Below are 21353 nucleotides of genomic sequence, written 5' to 3'. Positions count from 1 at the left end.
AGGCTCCCACGCCTTCCTCCAGTACACACTTACATTGCAACCGGAGATTGTACGTTCGTCGCTCTCGTTCTGCCTCGGCTCATTGGTCTCATGCAGCCGGCCACTTCGCTCGCCAATTTATTAAATCCTCCGCGTCGTTCATTTGTAAACAAAAGTCATTGTTTCGGTCCTAATCGGACAGTTTGACGATGGCGACTTGCCTTAGCGGGCGTGTACGGTGTCATCTCGCGGCTCGTTGTTGACAACAAAGGGTGACATGAAGTTTTGGAAGTGTAGCACCAAGGCGGAACGGCTAGCGGCTGCTCGTGGTGAGTTACAGTATTACGGAACAACGTTACATAAATACTCTAAATTATATATTTTTGGCAATTTCTGATAGGGTATGCTTTAAGTCTTAAACCATCCTGATAATATTAACAAAATTTCACCAATAATAACGGTTTCTGTGATCTGTCGCGTTTAAGAAAGAGACTGAACGCGATTCCTTATTTATAAACGAGGAGTCGCTGAAGCATTAATTGACCTTTCATTGCCATCGACGTCCGTCTGTCTATAGACGATTTTCACCAATTTACGATCTAGTCGTTGCTTATTTAACTGACCAGTACTTGAATAATGACCCAGTCAATCAAACTAGGTACGGCCTTAAACTAATATTCGATGATGAAACCATCCTCGATACGGTAGCTTTATCAATTTAAGCCTCGTACTGAAATGACACAATGAGTTTAGTAATTTAGTGGTTTACTGTATCAAATGCCCCTATGCTATGTTGAAACGTGAATGTCCTGACGGAGATAAATAGTATTAAAAAAATTGCTCTCTCTGGGTTTACAGATAAATTTCAGGTCCCTCTATTTTATACCGCGTATTCAGTGTGGAATAATAACTTAAAAATTATCTTAAAATGATTAGGTACACGATTTACAGATCATCACAACTACTGGAAGCACTGCGTTCATTTAGTGCCTTTTTCAAAATATTAATACGGCCGACTCATGGAATGAACTCTATTTCCTGTACATATTAACATGTTTTTCAATCTAATTTTAGTTTAAGAGCTTTGAGCTATAAGTAGCACCTTGGAAATATATTTTTAAAGTCCTTAAGTGATACAGAACACTCAATATTGGTTGGGTCGTATGCTCACATCCCTTTATTCTTTGCACTTCACGGCTTACCTGGTGCTAAGTGGTCACCGTAGCCAATATAGGCATGACAGCTTGAATACCGCCAGGTCAAGAACATTAAGACACGAATTCGGAACGCGTAACTATTCCGGCCATTTAGTTAAAATGGCGGTAACCATACAAGCTCAATATATTCCTTACCACGTTAAGACCTAAGAGTATGGTAGTCTGAATATTTCCTATATGTCCAAACGAGAAAACACGGTCCTATTTATTTTAGAAAAACTGTCAACCGAGTTACATTTAAAAAATATTCAAACTGCATAGTACTAATTTATCACAGCAGGAGTATATTTAAATACCTATAGGAAAACCTAAAAATTCAATTACTAACGTATACCTAATTCCAAATATCTTGTAATCACGTCGCACTTCCAGTAAAGCTTTGTTGTCTATTCTCCTGAAAAAAACGGAAGCATATACTTAACAGAAGGTAAAGTGAAATTTGTAAAAATTGTGAGGAAACCACGACGGACTTAGACTAAATACCTATATATAAAAAACCGCAGAGAGATTCTGATTCAAATTATACATGTCTTATCGCGGTAATTCAGGATATTAGGCAAAAGTAATAAAATAAAGGTCGAACTAATAAAGCGTGTTAATAATTAGTATTTTATGTATTACCAATTCACTGAAGTAGCACGCACTAAGTTAATAGGAAAATTATCTATTTGGAAGTCGTCGTGGCCTAAAGGATAAGACGTCCGGTGCATTCGTATCTTGCGATGCACCGGTGTGCGAACCCCGCAGGCAAGTACCAATTTTTCTAATGAAATAATACTTACTTAAACAATGTTCATGACTGTCTTCCACTGTGAAGGAATAACATCGTGTAATAAAAATCATGCCTGCAAAATTATAATTTGCGTAAATACTGGTGATAGGACGTCTTGTGCATCCGCACGGGTAAGTACTACCGCCCTGCCTATTTCTGCCGTAAAGCAGTAATGCGTTTCGGTTTGAAGAGTGGGGCAGCCGTTGTACTTTAAAAAGTGAGACCTTAGAACTCATATCTCGAGGTAGGTGGCGGCACTTACGTTGTAGATGTCTATGGGTTCTGGTAACCACTTAACATCAGGTAGGCCGTGAGCTCCTTCACCCATTTAGGCAATTAAAAAAAAATTGTTATAAAGATATCTTTTACAACGTTCAAATGTCGACGCATAAGATTTTAGTCGCCTGTGACTGTGAGATCACGAAAACCGTACATTGTTTGAAATGTCGATAGTAATAAAATGAGGATAACAAATCGCGTAATGAAACTATACAAGTATTGTTATCGAGTTGCAAAAAGGGATATGCCGTTATCGAAACGAAGTAAAATATAACCTAACGTAAACGAAACGCAATATTTAAATACTATCTTCAAATTACGCGAAGCCGTAATATTAAGTGAAATCACTTTGTGGACGTCCTCCACTTTCCCTTGAAGCGGTACATTACGCGCAAAACTTTGCTTTTATTATATTACATCAATAAAATCGAACGTGTTTGTTTTTTTGTTAGTATCTATTATCAAATTAAGAAGAATTATAACTAACACACCTTCGTTTTTGGAACAGGTTTATGTACAATTAAACCAATGCACGTTTTATGTAGAACTTAACTTTTTAGTTTCATTTTTATTATAATTAAGTAGCCGCACGCGGGTTTTATTGACCTCCATGTGTAAAACCAACACAAAACGCACAATTCTTATAATATAGTATTAGTTTGTGATATTATGTGCTTAATTAAAAAATAAGTTCAAATAGTTATACATAATTATTGTAATTTGTTCAACACCTACAATACCACATAGATACATGTATGTACTTGGTTTTTGTCATATAAACCATTTGATTTATTGTATCAACCATTCATGGGCCCACTTCGCAATGAAAACAGCCATAAAAAGAGACACAGTTATTTTATTTACTGATCCAATGTTAATAAAAATAGTTCACGCACACTTGTGTACCAAACACAAAGATTAAATAAGGAAAACTTGTTTATTAGTATCAGGATTAGCCGAAGCGTGCCAATCTTTGCTTATTAGTTTGTGTTCATTTTATGGATTGCCAGCGGTATGCCCATAATTGAAATACACCGTATTATATTCTTATTTTATAAGACTATAACGACTTCGCTACACAGCTCACTGAGTTTCTCGCCGGATCTTCTCAGTGGGTCGCGTTTCCGATCCGGTGGTAGATTCTGCGAAGCACTGCTCTTGCTAGGGTTAGTGTTAGCAACGTCGTCAGGTTTGTGTTCCGTGAGACCACCTACTTGTTAGGGTTATTCTGAAATGGCCCTTCAAGGCCCCGGCTTGAATTTTTTAGGAGAAAACTATCTCTTACTTTTTATTTAAACTAGCGATTTACAGATTTTTAGTTACTGTACAAGTACCTTCTTCAAACGAGGCTTACGACTCTTACTCACCGGTAGGCCTAGACTTAACTGTGCCCCTGTCATTGCTGACGTACATGAGTGATGGTAACCACTTACCGTCACTACTGGTCGTTAATGCTACTAAACAAACAATCAAATCGGTTGACAAACAGAAAAATGTATTTAAACGTATTTATTGTGTTTTCCTATTTGTGTACGACTTCGTTACAATTTCATATCTATTCGCCATCCGTGCTGGCTGTTCACACCACGGGAGGTAGTATTTTTTTTCTAATTTAGGTGATATATGACTTAATAAAAACAAAGAAGTTCCAATATACAACCTTTACAAAATTCTACAAATTTTTAAAAATTGAGCAATTCAAACTGTGTGGTTCTAATGCACTATTGATATCCATACGACCATATTAAGGAGAAGATTTCACTAGACCGTCTCAAATTATAGGCTAAATGTCATTAGTCACACTCCAAGAAAGACAAAAACTACTTAAGAGACTTGAAAAGAGTTATCAATTTGAACTAGCCTATGCCACAATGTATATATTCGCATAATGTCTTTCCCTTAAGCAAGGAATACTAAGTACGAAGATGCGTTTTTAATCAAGTGCAGAAACCATCTCATACGTGGGATTGGAATGCGCCGACACTTATATTATTATGTGGAGGTGATCATTAACTTTGAGGTACTCCTACGTTCCCACTTACCTGCTGATAAGTGCGCATGGTTATCAATAAAAGCAAATGTCATTTCTATGACATAAGATCCAATTATCCACAATTATTAAGATCCAATTATAATTGAAAAATATTGAAAACCAATTTCTGTAGTGAGAGACATTATTTAAATAAGCTAAAAATAAATACACGCTATTTCTTTTATTTCGATAACATATTTTCCCAACCATTTTAATATTTAAACTATTGAACCGAAGTAATTTTTATGGAAAATATATATTATGTTTTCAAATCTAATAATTTTCCATCGATTTCCATTTATCGATTCAAAAACATAAATATTTTTTAAAAATGACATATTTCTGAGGTGACAAATATAAAGAAAAACAATCAAATTGAGAACATCCTCCTGCTAATATTTATTAATGTTTTTTGAGGGGATGACGCATTTGTCACTGTACTACCATGACGTACCAATTCTTTACCTTGAAACTGACAAAAAGCATAGTCGTCATACGTCTATATCAATATAAGTAATCTGATTTTGTTTGTACTACATTAACTTGTAGTCGCAGTCTAGTTAGGACGCAAATTAAGCTGTAACTGCCTGATGTTAAAGTTTATATTTTTATTCGTACTAATCCAGAAAGATCCTTCTGTTAAACTTTAACAGAAGTTCACCTCATTGAGTATTATATCCGCATAAATCATTAACTTTTTTTATCGCACTTGTAAGCAGACGAGCATACGGCCCACCTGATGGTGAGTGGTTACCGTCACTCATGGACTTCAGCAATGCCCGGAGCAGAGCCAAGCCGCTACCTACCGTTAATTGTTATGGTTATTGTGTTCGGTTTTTACATTTTAAGTTTACTGCTCAATAAACAATATTTATTACATTATTTTTTTAAATTAATATTAGCGTCATTGGTGCCTTCTCTTTGTCTAATAGATTGGCACGAGGGACAGGCCCGGTTGATTACTATGCGAACTGCGAGCCACCGGCCATTGTTTGCGGTTCACAATGTCCCATCCTTCCTTTTCGTCATCATTTTCACTCGGTCCGAAGTACGATGCTGTTTTTTAATGAAATGTAGTTTTTAAATTGAAATCTGCAATGCTTTTTGTCGAATTCCTCAATATTAATATTATTATTGGTAAGATTCGTGTGATGGATTCTAAATTTAAATTAGTGGCCATCTGAGGTTGCTCTACACAAAACTAATTTAAGCCTTAAATTAAGCCTAATCTAGTCTTAGTTTATTGAAAACAATATGAAATAAGGGTTGTCAAAAAAAGCTTAATACATGTTATTATTAGTTTTTGACTCACGGTTCATTGACGAAGGAACTCTGTAAAAAACTTTGTTTACTTTAACCTAGATTGTCTGTTTTGCTATCGATTAACTGTCTTACACTGGTACAAGTTCATAAAGTGGAAAACTTGTAGCGCCGTCAGTGCCGGAAACGTTAAAAAACTAGGGCGTCTAGTCTAGCGTAAACGATTTCGAGTCTTTTCACTTTGAAAGAACTATTTCTCGTTTCAGGCTCATTACATTATTTTTTTTATTGCCCTTGTAGGCAGACGAGCATACGGCCCACCTGATAGTGAGTGGTTACCGTCACCCATGGACTTCAGCAATGCCAGGCCCAGAGCCAAGCCGCTGCCTACCGAAACCGAGATTTTACAAACTGAGCCCGATTTTTAAGTTTTAGATTTTCGTTTTGTTAAATTACGAGCTCACGTTTCACTTGGTGTTATGGATACCGAAGACCACGGACATCGGAAAGTGGATGCCGTCGAATTTGAGACACTAGGTTAGAATTTTCAGAAACTAACATTGTAATATGGCTACTCCATCCTTCAGATCGGGATGAACGAATATTTGCCGGCCAATTTGCTAGAATGCCGATACACCAATGTGCGTGAGCGAGCAACACCATCTACCATCAGTAAGACACAAGTTTGGTCTCTACAAAGATATATTTCATAGGAATATAACGGACTAGTGATTCAGATGCACATGTAATTACCACCTTGAAAAATGAGGTCGCAGTACCAAATGATCTAACGACCGTACACCATTTAAACCGGAACCCATAACTGGTTCGAGGCAGATATAGGTTGAATTAACGTTATCATATTTAATGATGAAGAGGAAAAAATAAAAAATAAAATCCTATTCTTAAAAATGAATATCTATTGAATAACTGAAAGTTAAATGAACTAAACACTCTTAACAGACATAAGACAGACTTCCTTCTGATCTAGGTTGATAGAGTATGGACTATCTTATACTAGGATGTTGAACTCAATCCAGTATACATGTGTAACTGACTTTTTCTTTATATGTGTTTTTATAGACTTTGTGGGCAGACGGTCTGTATTGTCTAAAAATATATTAATTTTATTAGTTGTTATAGAGTATCTAGCGGAACCTTAAGTAGTTTTACTATCTATTTGTTGATGTATTACTATTATTTACTAGTGGTAGGAACTCCTGTGAGTCCGCACGGGTAGGTACCACCATCCTGCTTATTTCTGCCGTGAACCAGTAATGCGTTTCGGTTTGAAGGGTGGGGCAGCCTTTGTAACTATACTTGCGACCTTAAAACTTATATCTCAAGGTAGGTGGCGCACTAACGACTTAACCCCAGGTGGGATGTGAGCTCGTTCACCCATCTAAGCAACAAAAAAATAGACATACATATATCCATAATGTATCATCATCATCATCATCAACAGCCCACAGTCGTCCACTGCTGGACATAGGCCTCTCCCAATCCACACCACAATAATGTATACTGTCTCTTAAATTGAATTTTTTAATCATGATGATAACTTAAAAAATACTATTGATCTGTGGCACCTTTCATTGGTAATAGGTAGGGCGTCTTGTGAGCTCGCACGGGTAGATACCACCACCCTGCCTATTTCAACCGTAAAGTAGTAATTCGTTTCGGTTTGAAGGGCGGCGCAGCTGTTGTACTATGGACAGGCGACATAAAGCTCATGTCTCAAGGTGGGTGGCATTCACGTTCTGATGTCTTTACACTACCGTGACTTATTAAACTAAGACACGTTAGCCGTGTGCTGTCCATTGAGAGAAATAGCAATAGGATTCCTTCAAAGCGAAAATTGTTCGTCAATGCGTGTTCGGTACATATTTACAAGCGACTCTTAGAGTACTTTGGACACATGGCCAGGGAAAACGGAGACAATCGGGCGTAACCTAAAACATTGGTCTGACCAGATCGGCACCAGTCTTGGTTCCACCGTCTCAATGTTTTCCGAGTAGCCGAAGACAGGATAAGATGGCACTATAAGATGAAGATAAAAGTTATGGATGGAGGTTGACCGTCAGACACTAAGATCGCAATTGAAGGAGGATATCTGCCTACCAGAAGATTTTCCTTTCATCTCTTAACATGAATACACACCGAGCCATGGTTGCTTTTTAATTAAATCAAACAATATATGATCCCAAAAACTACTGAATAATTTGAATATCAAACTATATATGCCGCGCATTGCAGGATATGACGTTATTGAATTCGAAATATATAATTTAATGTCAACGAGCCTCATCGCACGTATCAAACAATAGATATACGGAGAGAACAATAGTTATTGTTTTAATAGATTTGCAGTGACAAATGATAACACCCCTCGGTGGGTATAATTGACGTTTGCTTAACGTCAAATTTGAAAACTCCACGAACTAAAACAATTTAAATATGTAGTATCACGTACATAAGTATTTGAACAGCTTTGTTTCAACTTAAATTTGACCTCTAGGAGTAGAGTTCATCCATACTACCTGGAGCCACTGCCATCATCCACAGTGTGTTTCCAGAGGTCTTTTTTGCCACGTATCATCCGGCTATAGAATGAGCTCCCCTCCACGGTGTTTCCCGAGCGCTATGACATTTCCTTCTTCAAACGAGGCTTGTCGAGAGTATTAAGCGGTAGGCAGCGGCTTGGCTCTGCCTCTGGCATTGCTGAAGTCCATGGGCGACGGTAACCACTCACCATCAGGTGGGCCGTATGCACGTCTGCCTACAAGGGCAATAAAAAAAAACCTAAAAAAATTCAAGAAATTGTGAGAAGATAAAACGTAATGATAATCACTAGATTAATTTGTATTTTAAATGTTATTGGTGAATATGATTTCTTAATTAGATTATAATAAGAAGGTGTAATTTCCTATTACTCCTGTTAAAAACGACTCAATAAATGTATGAATAAAAACCCTTTTACTGATCATCACACGCCAACTCGCGTACGTTGAAGGTACGAAGATAAAAGCCTCTGCAGTACCATAGCATGGAACTCGAACAAGCTAACACACAGTGATTTATGGAATACGTATATAACAAAATATTAGATCGTTAATGATATTATATGTTTTGCGTGGTTTAACAAGATGATATATTTAATAATACCTTTTTTGTGGGTAAGCCACACGTCAACCCAATTTGTCATTATTCACAGAATTCTGTAACCGTATAGCTTCAGGCAACTTATCCGTTTGCATTCCATAGTTTGCATGTATATAATATCGATTAATCCGAGACAAAGCAAAACTTAGGCAGGTTTTCCTGAATAACGTTCCGTAAAGCTATATCATAGATCAACTTCATGCTCCATTTATAAATTCACATAGACGCTTAGGTCTAATGAGCACGGTGACAATTAGGTATAATGATACCGCACTGTTATCTTTGAACACGTTTCATATATATAGTATATAATATAACATAGTGCAAGCTAGGATTACAACAGGCAGTGGTGTGTTTGAACAATTGACATTTATTCACATGTAAACTGTCTAACGTTTGATGAAAAACAAACAGTGCTAAAGTGTATGTAGGTAGCTGCACAAAATCCTAAACAGTTATTTAACGAAGTTATTTTAAAATCTTTGTAAATACTTGAGTGGAGGCGATGCGATGGTATGTTTACAAAACATGTGTAATTTTGAAGGGCCCGCTGGTTGGTGTAAGCTAAAAAACATATGGGTTTTGTAAATAAACACGTCTTTGTTTTTTAATGCAGTGGAGTTCTGTTGTCGTTTATTTCATCTTTGTATTTTAATGGTTTTCTCGCATTGCGTATGACTGCGAAATACTTGAACCATCAGGTAGACCGTAGCCTATGAAAGATAAAAAATGTGTAACAACAAAGTACCTACTGCCGCACACACATATCTCGAACAACAAACAACGTTACACAATACCTAGTCCAACCATAAGTTCTGTTACAAATGAAAATGCTTTTTTTTAAATCAGCTAATGTAATATTATTAAAATTAATTTATATTATTATATTATTAATATTATATTAAAATTTATTAAATCTCAATACACTTTGGCTGAAGTCTTCACTTCTTTTTCACAAAAAGGTAGTTTTGTGACGCCTTGATAAGACTCACCCTACCAAACCACACTGTACCTTTCCGACCACTTGAGCAGCTTCTTTAGACCTGTGAGCGTACACCTTATCATTTTGCTTATTGTAGTGTTTTGCAATCATGAAAATTTTTTCATCGGTTAAGAGGATATTTCTGTGCCTTTCACCTGCGTATCGCGATATAAGGCTGTTTGATCGATCCACTCTCTTTAATTATAAGATTGATTTAGGGCATGTCCTGTATATCTACAATAAGCACCGAGCTTCATTTCTCGCGACAAGATGTTTGCTAGATCGAAAGAATTTTTTAAAATAATGTACGTGTTCCAAATTCAAAATAATTAAAAAGTTGAAAAAAAAAGAAAAGTTTTTATGTAACAGTATTTATGGCCAGAGCAGTTACATGCGCGATATCACATTTAGTTATATTCCGGATAGTATTTGCTAATGAAACCTACATACAAAAATCAAACTTTTTTTTTACAACAATACATATGAGATGTGCGTTAAAAAAATGCGTATTTTATAGTTCGTATTATATGGATAGAAGTTCATTTATAGGCTTTTATTGTGTCCGTTACCCAGATCTTTAGAAAGTCCTCGTAAACCGTTTACAGCGAATATTTAAATGACATTGAATATTTATACTGTGGAAAATAGCTAAATTGAATATATAATTTATGTTAAGCTAAGTTCATACTTATTTGATCCTCGCATATTAAGATAATTTCCAATAGCAATTCTGTGCTTCGCTTCCAAGGTTTAGATTGGCACTTTTATATGATGTTGTATCACGGAAAACTACTTTGTCGCTTTTAACTTGAAAAAATACTCGAATTCGTAATACTTGATAAGAGATTTACTAACAAGTGAGGAATAAAACTGGTGTTAGTGAATATCGAGAGTCTAAGCTCGTCCAAACAGATCGTATTAGCGTTCTACTCATTACGGATCCTCCCGATCCATTAACGGTGCTTTTAGGTACCACAAGCACCGGTCACCGTCCTCGTCGAACCCGTCGCTTGCGACGAAGGGCTCGACGAGCGAATTAACCCATAGACACAGCCCACTGAGTTTCTCGCCGGATTTTCTCAGTGCGTCGCGTTTCCGATCCGGTGGTAGATTCTGCGAGGCACTACTCTTGTTAGTAGGGTTAGTGTTAGCATCACTCCGGTTTGAGCCTCACCTACTAGTTAAAGTTACGCTAAAATAGTCTCTCAAGGCTATTAGCAGGTAGGTAGGGAAAGGTAGGGAAAAAAAGAAAAAAAAAAAAAGCGTTCTACCTATTTCTGGCGTAAAATAGTCATGTATCAAAACAGTCATTCCAATGCAATTGAGGCTTCTTTTTCATATCTCAAGGTGCGGCCGACATTTTATAGATGATCCCGGTAACTAAATTGACAGTCGTTACTTCCCGTCTACCCAAGTAAAAAGTAATAACATCAAGTAAAATATGTAAATGTTTCAGTAATAATTTATTAATGTGACATACAAATTGTCGAGTGGTATTTGTAAGCGACTCGTGAATTTGGAAATTATGATTAGGGATATGTTTTGTTCTTAAGGAATCTAGAATCACTAAGAGTGATCGCATTGGTATAATTTTATGACGAAATAAATGATATAATTTTATCATAAGATAGGCGTAATAATTCACGCGCACAATCACTAAAACTGCAAATTCAATAAAAATGACGTTACGAAATTAATTGTTAATCTTGTATCGTGAAAAATAAGTTTCTCTACAAATTACAATTTATCTTTTTAAAAAAATAAGCAACTCGCTCGTGGAGAATTAATTTGATTTACGAAAATTACTTCCTTTAATAGACGAAATACATACGGGCTACATTAATCAAACTTGCCTTTTGCGCCGCTCGACACGCGAACGTATTTACAGCAGCTACCTTAGGTCATTAGTCAGGTCATAAAAGATCGGTTTTACGACTGTTTTCAAACACATTAAGCTGTGATGTGAATCGCTATTCACGAAGCAGCTGCTGCAGTGACGTTTTTTTTTATCAGAACCGCTGTAATCTGTGTGTTTCGTCACGTGTAGATTACATCACATCTAAAGGCGTGAACACATGTCTACGGTGCGGCGTCATGCCGCGGCACGGTGCCGTGTACAGTGCACCACACCGGCACATGGCAGTAACCACCGTTTCTGTCTTAACATGGATCGCGACGTATTATTCTGCTCCTGTTGTTTTTTCTTCATTCGTATTCGACGAATGAAGAAAAAACAGAATCAAAGAAAATATTGGGTGAATCCATAGCTTTCTATAATGAACCATGATAGAGGTCATTTTAAGAGGAAACATGAAGCGCTATCCATGTTAAGACAGAAACGGTGGTTACTGCCTTGTGCCGGTGTGGTGCACCGTACACGGCACCGTGCCGCGGCACGACGCCGCACCGCAGACATGTGTCCACGCCGTTACGCGTCGCATTCGTAGTTGAGCGTAGTGTGGATGTAGGCCGGCGCGGCGGGAGCCATCCCGTTCCGGAAGGACGGCCGCCAGTCAGTCCGCGCTCTTGTCACCGAACGCTAACCGATACGAGTCATCGAACACGAGCCGCGGCCGCCGCGTTTATTTTATTCAAACGCCAACATCGGGGAGATTAACGAAATTCTCTCTTCAATATTTAAGTTGAAAAATTCTCGAGCCAAATGTGACGAACGTGGTAGTGATATGAAAATACGTTACGAAGTTCCGAACAAGTTGGAGATAACCTTCGGAAAAGGTACATAGTGTTTTCGTTATTATTATTTTGATGTGAATCTAAAATGGTTTTGACGTATCATTACATATATCTGTTTGCTATTCACTTTTAATTTCATATAAATTTTCCACGTAAGTAAAAATATCTCATAGTTACATATTGTATGTTCGTCGTCGTGTCACTTAGCTTCTATTATACAACGGTAAATAGTTATTGACGTCTTATCGTTTATTTATGTATTATGTTAAGTAAAACTGAAACAGGGATTTTTTGCGCTTTTGTTCGATAGTGATCATCAATTTCAGGTGTGGGGTTTCCTAGCCAAATGTAAAACCAATAGAACCCTACATAATATTATAATTTCGTCCAGTTCATCTGTATGTATATCACAGTCGTACTAATTACTATTGATTATAATATAGATACAATCTGAAAAGTTTAATTAATAAACCATTGTAATATTGTTTTGTTTACTTTACGCTTTTTTTAGTAGTATGCACTGCCTGGTTTATGAACACCTTACTTAAATACAACATCGTGTGGGGTATCGCCAAATACGTTTTGAAACTTTGAGCCTTCTAATAGCCTAATTAAAACTACCGTTATAGCTTAATTCCGTGTTCATTATTTTCAGTTTTATTCATATTCTTTATTTCATATTTCCGATGTTTGGAATATTTTATTGCTTTCGTGGTCACGGGCGAATTAGGTGCTATTGGTTGGCATTTAAATAACGTTCTAACTACCGTCCAATTATCTAAAAATAAATATAATTACATTCTATTAAGCGTCAAAGTGATTTTAACTAGTCTATGACTGAATGAATTTTCTGATAGTTTTCATTTCCATTAATAGTTGATATAAAAGTTTTTATTGGTTAAATGGTCGAACGAGTCCACAGTTCACCGGTTGAATAATATCGGAGCCCATAGATATAACAACGCGGACGCTTTCATCCACATTGAGACAAGTGAGTCGACTATTATCAAAGGCGGCAATCTGACTTTTGGACAATGATTGGTAAATCAGAAAAACGAATTATTGACTTTGTATTCCATTGGCAGTCACAAAACCCTTCGGAACGACATCTTAGATAAATAACAGGTTAACTATTAACCTTTATTTAATGCAGGTTTTGAACCGTATTCTTTGAAGGAGACGATTAAATTCAAATAAATCTGTATTGAAATATCAATAAATTTTTTTTGTCCAAATGCACAGATTGCCACCTTTGATAATAGACGACTCAAGTCGAAGTCCTATTGGTAATGTATAGCGACTGTCTCAAATAACGAACCGGAAGGCATGACCACTTCTCTGCAGAAATAGACAGGACGGTGATACCTACTCGTTTGGTACACTAAAACAATGCTCATCTACAAAAAAGTGCATTGATCTCTTTTTTAAATTAGTGATTGGAAACATCTGGAAAATCATTTTTTTACCAAATTCAAGTTTCGCGATTTAAAACGAGAATGGAACCCGAATCAATCTTAACTATATAAATTTAAAATGGTTTAAAATTAGCTTATGTACCGCATTTAATTTGATCGTGATTCTAACCTCGTATTAAGTTTGCGCCTTGCATTACAAAAATATAACAATTACTAATAGAAATTTAAGTCAATTTGAAAAATAATAAACTGTCCAAAACAGTCAATCAATTTAGCACACAAAAATGTTGTTATCACAAAAATTTTAGAGTGATTTGACGTTGCAGTTTTGCAAGTCTTGTGCACTTATTTTTTATTTTGTTTACTTAACATTTTTCGGTACAGTATTTACGATTCATGTTTTTATTCATCTTTGCATTATTGTACTTGAGTCGTCTATTATCAAAGGTGGCAATCTGTACATTTGGACAAAAAAATGTTATTGATATGTCAATACAGATTGATTTGAATATAATCGTCTCCTTCAAAGAATACGGTTCAAAACCTGCATTAAATAAAGGTTAATAGTTAACCTGTTATTTATCTAAGATGTCGTTCAGAAGAATTTTGTGACTGCCAATGGAATACAAAGTCAATAATTCGTTTTTCTGATTTACCAATAATTGTCCAAAAGTCACATTGCCGGCTTTGATAATAGTCGACTCACTTAGTAATGTAAAATGTCACGTAAATTTAAAATGTTACAGTTTGCTTTGTGATTAGACAGTGTCTTAAAACAAACATTCGATTGAAATCAGTACAAAGAAGAACGAGAAATTACGCGAATTCCTTTGGTGAATATTGATATTTGTATTTTAACGAAAAATATTGTTAATGTGTTCGTATGTATACAAAACATCTTGTTTACTTTGATACATACATAATCTGGACTCGAACTAGAATTCCCTGTATGCTACATTTTAATATATATGTACTTATACAAGCGGCCCGCTCCGGCTCCGCTCGGGTCTTTAACAAAAATTTCAATGATGTTTGACGTAGTTTTATTTTTTTAAATTAAAGAATATTTATTGCGGCATAACTATAATAGTTAGCTGTCGCGACACTTTTTGTAAATAATAATGTGTTCTACAAAGTCGTAGTACATTATTTTATTCTATCATCAATAGTTTTCGCAGAGCACGGGATGTAAAGAATATTTTAGGAAATTTTTTTACACCTTGGGTTACATTATTGGAGTTTTAGTTAGGATCCCTAAGAAAATACCTTTTTTTTTTTCAAAAAATATTATAGCCTATGTCACTCGGGAATAATGTAGCTTCCAAACAGTGAAAGAATTTTTCGAATCGGTTCAGTAGTTTTGGAGCCTATTCAATACAAACAAACAAACAAATCTTTCCTCTTTATAATATTATTATTATATATTATATTATATATTATATAATAAAACGCAGAAACGCAGCAAACAAATCTATTCGTCACACGAATTTTTGTCTGATGTAGAAATCGAATCTGCAACCACCCAGTAGTCAAAGGCGCTAGTAACTGCTCCACCAGTCAGACATTTGATCTAATAATTATTTCGTTTACACAGAAATGTTTAAAGAATTAAATATTTTCACAAACTTCCGCATTCTCAGCTTGTGATTCTGATAACATAACATGAACGCGGTGGAAGAGAAAAGTGGGAGTGGCCATGGAAATAGGCTAGTCCCTTACTAACATCGTTACACGCAGGCCCTGTGTAATTCTCAGACAATGTTTAATAGGATCTACTTAGCGGTTTTGTTGTGTAAACGATATGTACCACGCTTAATGTTACTTTCTTCGATGAGCTCTACAAAATTACATGAAACAAAGTAAAGTATTTTCGGTTATCGCTGGTCGTAGACATAATTAATAGACAATTTTACTATTTTTAACTCACAAATCTACCAATTGCATAGAAAAACCGAGGGCTATTAGCACGATATTCAAATATCGACGTATAAAACCTTAGTCGTCCGTGACCCCGAGTATTGTAAGTATTCGAAACGTCAGAAATTATATATAACTATAATAACTAGTGGTCCCGCAGTAGTCGAAATTCGACTATAATTAATTGGAATTGTAAGTTTGTACACTATTATGATTGTATTTTATACTTCTATAATCACAAATTTCACCAAGGCTACACTATAAAAACATATTAATAAAGATAAACAATATTTAATCTATTCTCAATTTGACCACAGACGTCAAGAATAAAAGTTTGACAATAAATAGTATGCACGCGTGTGTGCGTCAAATACATGGTAGTGTGTGTAATGTTTTCTTTATTGATTTAATGTATCTTTTATGCATTATTTAAAAAAATATTAGCATTGTGCACTTCTTCTCTATACTCTATAAGTGTGGAAAATTTCATACTCCTCCGTCCGCACAATTTTCGTAAAAAGGGATACAAAGTTTTTGCTTCACGTATTAATATATAGATCTTTCAAAATATATCCGAACTTTATTTGAACATGGAGAAAATCGGAAGCATCTGTACACTGTTTTACCAGCAAGAACGTGCAGAGCCAAGGTCGATTTAACAATGGGTGCGCGAACGCCGGCCGGCAGCTACGAATCAACGCTACAGGTTCGATCAAGGTCTCGATATGTAAAGTTTTTGCACTAATTACTTGAATATTTTGGATCTGAATCGTAGAGTCGTCATTATCGCGTTTGATGTAAGCTGATGGTTTAAATAAAATTTCTGAACTTAGTCGAATATGATATCGTCTAAATCTATGGGTATTGTTCTTTTTATTGATTAAAAAGGTTGACGAGCTTGCAGTGCATTTGGTGTTAAATTGTTACCGGAGCCTATAAATATCGATAACATAACCACTTTGACTAGACTCTAAGTTTCCGTTTTATAGTACAAGGGCTGCCCACCCTTCAAGCTGGAATTTATTACTGCTTCGCGGCAGACATAGGTGGGGTGTTGACACCTACCCGAGCGGGCTCACAATACACCAGTTGTTGTGAACTTAACACTGACTGTTCAAGATCTTCAAAGCGTGAAACAAAACGCATTTCCTTTTTTTATATTATATTTGTGCATTTTTCATTCAATCACGACTTTGGGGACTTTTTGGCGGGAACGCGAGGAGTGAAGTTGTGTGATTTGTTCTATTTTGTCTAATTAGTGTTTCTTCAGGTTTAAATGTATAATAACGGTGGTTTCTTAACTGTTTAGTATCTGTGAAAGTGCACAAATGTGGGAAAATGAAACAAAGCCACTGAACGTAATTTCTCGGGATCTTCCAAAAAGTCCACTGAAAAGTCTCAGTAAATGACCACCATTTTACTGAGATTATACTTCATCCCATATCATCTCATTTCATTTTGTTTTCATTTCACGTCATGCCATGTTACATAATAATCAACTTCATTTCATTTTCATAATATCATTTTCATATAAAAAACGTACGTATCATTAAAATTAAAATAAGACCTAAAGCTCTTAGTTACCAGGTCATAAAATACCTTAAAAAATCACGACTTTGGCGCCAATTTTAAAACTTTTTAAAAAATTTATCTAATTATTATTGTCGATCTAAAAATATATATATCACTTCAACAAAACCGACTTATTATTTGTCCCGAGCGTGGACACTGATTAAGACGTTAGGAAAAAAACCTATTCAATAGAAAGATATATTAGATACAACGATAACAAACAGTAGATATATGTTTAGCAAAGAGAAGGCAAATGAAAAATTCTGACACACTTCAAACTCCAATTTTAAATGCGAACCAGGACATTGCTTATTTTGTCCATTCAGTATTCATAGTTGAGTCTTTGTGTCGTGAGTTCTGATTGTTCCCATACCTAGTCAATTGTGACGATGGGACAAACGCTACATAAAAAGTTTTTACTTCACATATCAACGCTAACGTATTATCTGAATTTTATCGGCCGTGTCGCAACACATAATTTAAAGATAGGTTTGCTGAAAAACGGTCTTATTAATACAAAAAAAACTTAATACCTCATAAGTAATTTATATTATTATTAACTTAGATTTAAGGGCTGGACAAACAATTGACAATTCGTTTCCTGAGATTTATTGTATCGTTCTCTCCTACTCCTCAATTCCTAACACTACTGGCTTGAATCCAGGGCAATAGCATTTATAGAGCCTATAGATATCATAGCCCCGTTAATTTTTGCCCAAGTTGTTCTTTCCGATCCTCGCTAAGCCGTCATACTCTCAAATTATAATATGGTGAACAATTTCCCTCTCCTCCTCCATTTAAGGAAAAATTCCAAAATAAATTAAATAACGATGTATGTTCAAGCAATCGGTATTTAATTATCTATTAGCGTTTTGTTGATACAACAACATGGTTCCAGCAGCCTACGCATGATAAATTACCTCATCTTGTCAGCTCAGGCAGAGAATCCTGTTTTTAAACATTGGCGTTCCAGTCTGTTTGCCAGCATTCCGGAGCACCGTGGTCGCGTTCGTCTTGTATTGGACCCAAATGATTTGGATTCTTGCCTCCATTCTCATCGAGCTCAGTGCATTTAAAACGTTTCACATTCACTGTTTATCAGCCGATATTGTTTATTAAAGAAATTCTTGATCTGTTAAAACAAGAATTGTTTAGACAAAGCCGAGTTTATTTTACTATAGATTTAGCTTAAGCCGTTTGTAATCTTTCTTTAACCGAAACCACGTGCCTACAAAAGAGAATTTACACATTCTGAAATCATTTTGAAACGCTTTTCGTTCATATCACTAAGAAAAATAAATTCACCATATATCTTTAATAATCATCCGATAAATATAAGACCGCGTTATTCCAATAGGGTCCCTGTCAGATACGTTATCATGATTTTCTGAGAGGTATCGATAGCGCTTACCAAATGATTGAAATTTGAAACTGGTCAGTCACGCTTCAGTGAGCGCTTTGTGACTATAATGTTCTGAACATATAAACACGTAATGGACCTTAATCCGACGTCAATAAAGTACATCGATGTCGCGAACAAAGGTCACATGTCATAGGTTGATACGATGTCTGAGCGCGACAATATTAGTGTGAGTGTGGTCGTAGGTGACGCGTGTTGGCATTTGCGCAGGAGAATGCAGTGCTTCGGATTCCGAGGTAATTACCACAGCCAATTCCGGATCATCACCCAAGATGCAAAAATTTGTTCCGAATTAAAACGTAATAGCGCGATCTTTATGAAAAAATGAAAAAACCGTGAACCGTGTCTAATATTCAGATATTTATTGTGAAATTCGCGTATTATTTTTTACTTCGCGGTTCATTGTTTGTGCAACCGGTTTATTTTCGTGTTTGTGGTTCAGTGTTTACCTTGTAAGGCTAGATCTAGTGGTCGGGAGCACGTTGAAATGTAAGCTGAGTCCAGTCGAGGGATGATCCGACGCGAGGCAGTGTTCTGCAGACGCACGCGCACGCGGATGTGTCGCTTAAGGTTTCGCGCGTCCATCGCCCACATGAGGCTTAGCGTCTTCTTTCTTAAAACCAAAGTAGGCAAGTGAATTAAGTTTATAAAAACACTACGCTGCTTTATTTCTTATTGTTAGTAGTGTTATTGTTTATTGCATTCCACAAAACCGCTTGCTTTAAGCTTTTCATTCGAATTTTGAAATCAACTAGTCGAGTGCTTTGATCATCCCCATATTAATGTAATAAATAAACTTTTAATATTGAAATTATGGACATAGCCAGTGATTCCAATAAAATTTCGTTCCGATCGCGGGCGCTCCTTTCGAAAAACTGCTACTAATTTCATTATCATTCTTTTTTATTTCCTTATTTATTCACCGTGGAACTATGTTTTTTGTGTAACGCGTTATATGCATCAATAAAACATTATTTCTTGTCAATATTATATCCTTACATGCTTAAAGATTGATATGAAATGCATTAGAACTAGATTTTTGTTTTCGGTTTGGCTCTTTAGGTCAATTGTAGCTGAAGGCATAAAAATAACATTTTTACGACGAAATTTATTAATGTAGTATTGAATAATTCGGTCCGATGAATTGCCAATGTTATGTACGCCGTTATTGTCACATGCATCAGGCCATAAATTAAATCGTTTTATTTTCAATGTTAAATATTTGTGATGTGGCAGTACTTTTTTTAATAAATAAATAAATAATTTAACAAATGTCGGTCGAGGTCGATTTAAATCATAATTAAATAGCTTGTAATGTAGAGCAGAAGAACTGTGAATTAAATCGGAATTTGTTATCTATTGTATAATCATATGTACACAATACTCAAACACTTAATAAAAGATACGAAACTTGTATTTTAATTTAGGTTATTTATTATGAACGTTCAATTTTATTTTAATTATAAACGCACGTTTTTTTTATTGCTTAGACGAGTAAAGGAGCTTCAGCCCGCCTGGTGCTAAGTGGTTACCAGAGCCAATAGAGTTCAAAACGTGAATGTCGATAGCCAACTGGAAGATAATAATAAATTATAAGTTTTTTTTAAATAATAAAATAAAATTTAATTTGACATTTAACATAAAGATGTAATAGGACAAAATATGCATTATATGTACTAATAATAAAGCAGTGAAACAACATTCAAAGATCAATTGAAAACCGGTATCCTATTTTTTCATTTGTCTTCATTTTTTTTTTTTTTTTTTGTTGCCCTTGTAGGCAGACGAGCATACGGCCCACCTGATGGTGAGTGGTTACCGTCGCCCATGGACCTCAGCAATGCCAGGGGCAGAACCAAGCCGCTGCCTACCTACCTATTTTGTATAATGATATTAATTCTTCAATTTATGATAATGTCAATTAATCGTTTAAATAATGTTAATTATGTGTTATTGAAATTACAATATACAATAAATTTAGCAAACTGTCTAAATTCATGAAAACGTATTTAAATATATCTATATATTAATACGTGAAGCAAAAACTTTGTATCCCTTTTTACGAAAATTGCGCGTACGGAGGAGTATGAAATTTTCCACACTTATCGAGAATATAGAGAAGAAGTGCACAATGCTAATATTTTTTTTAAATAATGCATAAAATATACTTTAAATCAATAAAGAAAACATTACACACACTACATACCATGTATTTGACGCACATACGCATGCATACTATTTAATGTCAATCTTTTGTTCTTGACGTCTGTGGTCAAATTGAGAATAGATTAAATATTGTTTGTCTTTATTAATATTTTTTTATAGAGTAGCCTTGGTGAAATTTGTGATTATAGAAGTATAAAATACAATCATAATAGTGTACAAACTTACAATTCCAATTAATTATAGTCGAATTTCTACTACTGCGGGACCTCTAGTTATGTTAATTATGAAAAATTTAATTTGTATGTTTATTTTTGTAAGCTAAGCATACGCACATGGTTCTAACCCGATCAACTCTTAAAGGTGCTGGACCCTTATAGTTAACACTGCGAGCACCCTTAGCACAGGTCATCATACTTATCGAAGATTTCGACGTGACATTTATTAGCCCATAATATCAGCTGAGCTGAGTTTCTTGTCACACATTCT

The 21353-nt window shown here is 35.5% G+C and overlaps 1 protein-coding gene and 1 long non-coding RNA gene across 8 annotated transcripts in view; one reads left to right on the top strand and one right to left on the bottom strand.

The window, feature by feature from the left end:
• LOC101739892 (guanine nucleotide exchange factor DBS) overlaps positions 1-21353 on the top strand; it is a 112500-nt gene that overhangs the window by 10660 nt on the left and 80487 nt on the right. The window contains exon 1 of one of the 7 annotated variants that reach the window (XM_004932389.5): positions 149-308. The exons of 3 other annotated variants lie outside the window; for them this stretch is intronic. In XM_004932389.5, coding sequence (XP_004932446.2) covers positions 257-308 — 52 coding nt within the window. In that variant the 5' untranslated portion in view covers positions 149-256. Of the gene's footprint in view, positions 1-148; positions 309-11936; positions 12420-18691; positions 18938-19208; positions 19331-21353 lie in introns of those variants that run through there. 3 more of the 7 variants (XM_012695655.4, XM_012695654.4, XM_012695653.4) reach the window with 3 other exon arrangements.
• On the bottom strand, positions 1220-4598 carry LOC134198889 (uncharacterized). The gene is made up of 3 exons (XR_009973159.1): positions 4290-4598; positions 1979-2005; positions 1220-1590 (listed from the first exon to the last, which is right to left on the bottom strand). It is a non-coding gene; the product is annotated as an uncharacterized LOC134198889 (long non-coding RNA).

This window comes from Bombyx mori, chromosome 5 (genome assembly GCF_030269925.1).
Source record: "Bombyx mori chromosome 5, ASM3026992v2".
In the NCBI taxonomy this organism is placed as follows: domain Eukaryota; kingdom Metazoa; phylum Arthropoda; class Insecta; order Lepidoptera; family Bombycidae; genus Bombyx; species Bombyx mori.
The sequence above is the reverse complement of the archived record's forward strand: the minus strand, read 5'-3'. Positions and strand labels throughout refer to the sequence as shown.